General features: G+C 36.6%; 1 protein-coding gene across 5 annotated transcripts in view; it reads right to left on the bottom strand.

Moving 5' to 3' along the window:
* Positions 1-6,279, bottom strand: part of WDR11 (WD repeat domain 11) — a 29,717-nt gene that overhangs the window by 2,071 nt on the left and 21,367 nt on the right. For 4 of the 5 annotated variants that reach the window (XM_015867450.2, XM_015867451.2, XM_015867447.2 and 1 more), the window contains exons 20-28: positions 5,323-5,431; positions 4,746-4,808; positions 4,200-4,265; positions 3,387-3,558; positions 3,079-3,174; positions 2,210-2,375; positions 1,877-1,974; positions 810-955; positions 377-456 (exon numbers count right to left, since the gene is read on the bottom strand). In XM_015867450.2, the coding sequence (XP_015722936.1) occupies positions 377-456; positions 810-955; positions 1,877-1,974; positions 2,210-2,375; positions 3,079-3,174; positions 3,387-3,558; positions 4,200-4,265; positions 4,746-4,808; positions 5,323-5,431 (996 nt within the window). Of the gene's footprint in view, positions 1-376; positions 457-809; positions 956-1,876; positions 1,975-2,209; positions 2,376-3,070; positions 3,175-3,386; positions 3,559-4,199; positions 4,266-4,745; positions 4,809-5,322; positions 5,432-6,279 lie in introns of those variants that run through there. The other variant, XR_004307725.1, reaches the window with a different exon arrangement.

Here is a 6,279-nt window from a genome sequence, read left to right as displayed (position 1 = left end):
CCCAGAACTGAAACCTTCACACAGGATTTCAGTCAGTAGCAGTATGGTTGTCAATACTAATTGTCAAACCCCTGACCCTACCATATAGTCTGAAGTAACAACTTCTGAGTTCTGTAAAGAACATTTTATCATCTGTCCTTCTATTTCTAACTTTGTTTCCCAGTGCCACTGACCTCACAGAGCATCAGGAAGTTTTATGTATCTATGCAAATGATTCCTTTATAGTTATTTTCTCACACTTCCTTCAAGCCCACATCCTGGAAAAGAAAAGCAGAATCTTCTGTTCCTGTGCAGGCTGGTTAACCTAACACTGACTCACACAAAACTGTAAATAAGTAACACAGATGCAAAGACAGGATTTCAGAAAAAAGGATATTTGTATCATCATTGACTTCAAATGCCCCATACTTCAGACAAGCTTCAACAAATAAAGCTGCTCTATCAAAGTATCTCATACTGCAAAACATAGGGGTAGGGGTGGGAAAGAATTATTTGTTAGGACAGGAAAACAGAAAAATATTCAACACTGCATCAAAACAACTTGCACACATACTTTCTAAAAGCTTGCATACAGCTCTGGAGTGGCAGATCTCTTCTGCACTGACAGCTGCACTGGGCTTCTGAACATCTCTGGGGTTAAACAGCATCACCACTGAGCTGCCACCATGGCATATATTCACAATCCCACATCACACACACCCCACAAAACACACACTGAGATAGAAACAAATGCCTAAAAGCAAATCCTTCCCCCCTGACTTGTGAGTTTCTGCATTCATAAAACACACATGATGCTCTTTCAGTTTTACCTGTGCAACATCTCTGCAACTTTTGTAAAGCATCCAAGTGACAAGAGGACAAGAATGGCTTTGGACTTCTGGTTGATTTGTGGAGAGCAAAGGTGATCCACCCAACGCTTTAACACATCAGCACACTCCTCTGAGTTCAAGCGAACCTTCAAGAGATGGAAAAAATGATTATGAATTCTAACTACACAGACCTTTCTTTCACTTCTTCCAGTCCTTTGGGCAGAAGGAAAAGCATCTCAAGTTACTAGTTTTATTTCAAAAAGTGTCCTAATCCTTTGAGCAAATACAATAAAGCAAAAAGGAATTACACAGATATATCAGAACTTCACTCAGGTCACTCAATCTTTAAACGTGCTTAACCTTTTATATTTTTTAATTAAGACTTTAATAAAACCTCAGATATTAAGAAGTTATGAATCTTTAATCTTTACTGAAGACTGAAGGACAATTCATCTTTGATTTTTCTTCAGAGAGAGAATGATTCATTCAGAAAATCTGAACAAGTCTTTTTCCACACTTTCTGCAGGAGAAACAGATTCACTCAAATATAACCCTCAGTGACTCGTTTCTTACACAATTTAATGTAGTCTATTAATGCTAAGTCTAGGTACTTTTACGGGTATATAATTTTATAATGTGTACATAGTGAAACTGAGGTTGGTGCTAATGTGGTGGGTTTCACTGTTAAGATCAGCTCAAATGCTACATGGAGCTCAGCACTAAATCTTTGCCTAATTACTTATCCACTTCTGGGAATGGGTTTCTGCAGTTCACAATGAATTCTCTGTTGTTGTGAGTGTACAATTTCATAAACTGAAGTTAGAAAACCTCAGTATTGCTACTACTTTTGGGGCAAATCTTGTCATTTGGATGACCAGGACAGACCTCAGTAGTCAAAATGCTGAAGGATCTGTGAGTGCTGGCTAAACAGATTGGTTTCTTATAGCTTAAAACATGGAAAGAACGGGTATTATATTCAGATTTTTAGAAATCTTAATACTATCACTGTCCTTCTTACCTACGTAGGTCATTCATGTTAGGACAGTGAAAGCAGAAAAACTGCATACCTTTGCAAGCCATGCTGCACGATTCCATTCACCATAAGTCTGCAAGTAGCGACAAGCATCAGCAGCCTTATCTATCAGACACAGCAACTGAACACCCTCTGGAAAATAAGAAGTTAAAATATATAATAAGAAAAAAAAAGCGTTACTGTGCAGCTGTGAGTAGATCATTTGCCACCAGAAAAAGAGGATATCTATTAAGTACACCTCCTTCCTAGCATTCCTTCATTTTACATATGCTATAGGACTCATTCCATTTCCTGCAGCATTACAAGCACTATTAACAATCAGAATTGCTAATTTATAAGCTAACATAAAATTCAAGTCCCGTTTTACCTGAGAGCTTTCCGTTAGCTATCATGTTGGTTGCTACCAGCTTGATGGTGCTTTGAGATGGACCTGATGATGTGACAGTTGTGACCAAGCAAGCTTTGAGTGAATCGCAGTAGTAATGTGCATTCTCTGAACTTGTTTCTAACAGCAGCTGTACTGCTCTGTCAGTCTGACAAGAGGAAAACATACAGCTTTGACTTCAACTCATTCACTCTCAAACAGAAGTCTTCATATATATATATATTTACTCTTTTTAAGACATGGAACAAACACAATGAAAGCTATTTAAAAGCAGACTACAGAAATATGTATTGGGATAGTAATGGTTATAGCTTTATTTCAGTACAGCAACCTTAGGATAGCATTCATCATACAATGCTTAACCACAACCTAAGAGTTCTTCTAGGGGCAAAAGAAATGTTTAATTGAGAACATTTATTACCTTGAATCTTAGCAAAGTTATAAAAGGAAAAGAAGCACTTAAAATAAGCAGAGGGGAAATACAATTGTAGAGATATAGAAACCAGGAGCTGAAGGGCTGATTTAATAACTAGTATTTTCAAACAAAGGAGGAATTCATCCATTTAAATGTTAGGCGTCTCAAGTAAGTAGACAGGCATTTACTCTAGAGTAGCTGCTCAAGAGCTGAACCAGGGAGACTCATACACCAACTACTACTAAGGCATTTATAAGGTTCCCATGAATAGGATACATGCATTATAATATACCATGCAGTTACATGGAGGCTACAGCATAATAACACATTAAGACAGCAAAAAGTACGTAATGGGATGCAACAACGTAAGATAAAACAGTCATTATATAAAACAGATGGAGAAGAAGGACACAAAATTCAAATATTACCCACAAACCTGGCCCAAGAGAAGAAGCTGGTCAGCACATTTCCTGGTATGATCGTATGTTGATCTCTTCACCTCCTGGAGATTTACCCTTTCAAGCTGGAATTTCTGCATGAAGAATTATTAAGAATATAAGACTAAGAGAAGAGAGAGAAGCAAGTAATTAAAAAAAAAAACAACACAAGGAAATAGTAGAAGAATTCTAAAAACTCCCATTTAAATAAGAGGGAATGACTCAATTCAGGGTTGTGTGCTTATAATAGAAGTTAAATATACATCTTAGGGCTTTTCCCTGCATAATTTGTTATTCCTTGGAATACCTGAAAGTAATGATTTTCACATAGTATGTCATAGCATATATCCAATGGGTTAGCCAGCTGTTCTTGAGGGATAACTGAATCTGTTGGTTTTGCAGGTTTTTCCTTGGACAAACCATGCAAATAGTGGGCAGCAATGGTCCAGAAATGCAGTTCAGACTCATCCCCATACAGTCTGAGAAAACAGAATTCAACGTGAGAAACAAGAGAGTATTTTTTAAGACAGAAATAATACACATTAAATATGCCCTTCTACAAAGAAGTTGCATTATTGTGGGCACAATTCTGCATTATCAATGGGACGAACTACAAGAAAAGATTAAGAAAGATAAATAAGATGTTGGCCAAAAGACTTTCACAACAGCAAATAAATTCATTGAACATTCAGCTTGTAAGTGGTGGATCTTTAAAAACTATTATTTTACACTTAATCAACAACATTGTTTACAGACCAAAAGACAGTAGGCCCTCCCCCACTTACACAATCTATTCTATGTTGTAAAGTTCTCAATTATGGCCTTGGAGTGCTGTACAGGTGTTATGTTCAATACATTAAAGCAGAAATGCGTTTATGAAACCATCATGAAGACCAAAGGAGAATCTGCATATTCAGTAAGCAATCAAAACTCCCCCAGCTATGTAACATTTTCACTTTCAGACCTGAAAACACTCTTGTAGGTGTACAGTAAAGTACTTCAGCAGCTACACTGTGCTAACACAGAATTATCCGGCACCTTAAATTTTATATTCATATGCATTGCATGGATATGGATTTTACTGTGACATGTTTCATACAGTTCTCTGAATATTTGCTACCTGGCAATTAGGAGACACCTCTGTAGAAGAGTAAACTCTGGATCAAGCAGAAGCTTCTTGATGTCACTGCAAAAGGAGAAATCTGTAAGAAACCTATAAAATGCTGCCCAAGATTTTTGTTAGCATATATTACCTAACAAATAAAATTCAAAAAAGAAAAAATGTACAATTTCTTTTCTGAGGTGAAAAAATATGTATCTATCAAAGTAATTGCAACAAGCAATTAATAATATGCAATAATCACAATGAGCAACTTATTCTACCTATTTAATACCAACAGTCTGTTGGCACTTTGTTGGCAGACACTACTACTATGGTAAACATTCAGTACTGACTTCCATCAGACTTCATGTGGTCAGAACAACACATTTTGAATGTTGGGTCAGTATTTAACCAACTACTTTGAGATAGTTTGCCTGTATAAAAACAGAACTGTTTTGCCTTATGGTTTACTCTTTAATGAGAGAATATTGAATTTTTAGTTTTTATTTTTTTCCCCTTTCTCTGAACTCAGTACCTTAATAAAACATTAATGGGAAAACTCACTTTGACAGTGAATTCAGCTGCTCTTGAATCAGATTTTTGATGTTTTCATCCTCTGGATAATCACTGCATTTAAAAAAAAAAAAAGAAAGTCCATTACCAAGATGAGACATTATCAGTAAAGGAAGTGTGTTACTGTTAGTAAAAAGAGCATATACATATGTATGAAACCAATCTAGTATAATTCTAGTATAAAGAAAGCCTTCCTGCAAGACTTTTGTCTAGACACTAATTTCATGACAGTCATGTAAGACTGTCTGCTCTCACTCAACCCCAGAGTCAGAATAACCCATCTTTCTTTTCCCTCTGTTTTTTTTTCCCGACTTGAAATTAATGAAAATGCCCACACCAAGCCCACTATTAAATTACTTCGTCTCTTACACTCCTCCCAAGGGAGGGAAGGCATAGATAAGATGTCAGAGTGAAGTTCTTCACACAGAGAGTGGTGAGGTGCTGAGGGTGCCCAGAAAGGCTGTGGATGCCCCATCCCTGTAAGCATTCAGGACCAGGGTGGATGAAGACCTGGGCAGTACCAGATCTGCAGGTTGGCGGCCCTGACTGAAAAAAACCACCTCCTTACATGTTCATAACATCCAGAGAATATTTTTCATTCCATGGCTGATGCAACAAGAATGCTTTTAAAGCTAAAGAAGCCCTTGGAACAAGTAGATAGGGACACCACGCAGGTTCTGAAACAAACAGAAATGATTTGTTGTTGAATGATAAAGTGCAGTAACATTCTGTTCAGTAAACCATTAAATGTACCACCTTGTTTGTAAGCACCAGAAGGGAATCATAAGTCATGCAGTCATATGTATACACACAGCACACATTACAAGAGATAAAAGCTTATTGTTACATTTAAGCAACAGCATTTTATAGAAGGCACAGGGTTATCAATCGTGTTCAAATGAGAATTTCAAGACATCCCATATCAAATTTATTTACAGACTTCTGGAACACGACATACTAACACTGAGCAGAGCCATACATAATAATTACTGCTGCCACAAGGGCATGCTTGAAAGTAAGTACAGCTAGATCAAATGCACCATAACATGCAGTTTACTTTCAAATTGCAATCAGAGCTCCTGCTACATAACACGTAGGGATATAGCATCCAAAGGGATGTTGTGAAGTTAAATACGTGCTTATATTTGCAGAGAAAAAAAGTGAAAATTATAGCACTACCTGCGTTATGCAATTATAGAGGTCAGAGACTCTGTATTCAGAATAAGGTTTGGATGTTATGGAGTAAATGATACACAGTGGGTAAACCAAACTTATGGGTAAACCAAGTAGCAACCAGTTACATGATTAAATAAATATTTAGAAATTCCAGTACCCTGCATGTACTGAATGATGTAGGAATCCTGTAAATATGGTTTTTATAATTAAAAGATTGTAACAACATAGAGGAAGGCAAACTTAGTCCTGGCACATCCTAATGTCAGTGTGCTTGGTTTTGAACATTAATTTTTATAGTTCAGTATTACAGAATATTCTTTTGATTAAAAAAAAAATGGCTGTGATAAAT

This window comes from Coturnix japonica, chromosome 6 (assembly GCF_001577835.2).
Source record: "Coturnix japonica isolate 7356 chromosome 6, Coturnix japonica 2.1, whole genome shotgun sequence".
In the NCBI taxonomy this organism is placed as follows: domain Eukaryota; kingdom Metazoa; phylum Chordata; class Aves; order Galliformes; family Phasianidae; genus Coturnix; species Coturnix japonica.
The sequence above is the reverse complement of the archived record's forward strand: the minus strand, read 5'-3'. Positions and strand labels throughout refer to the sequence as shown.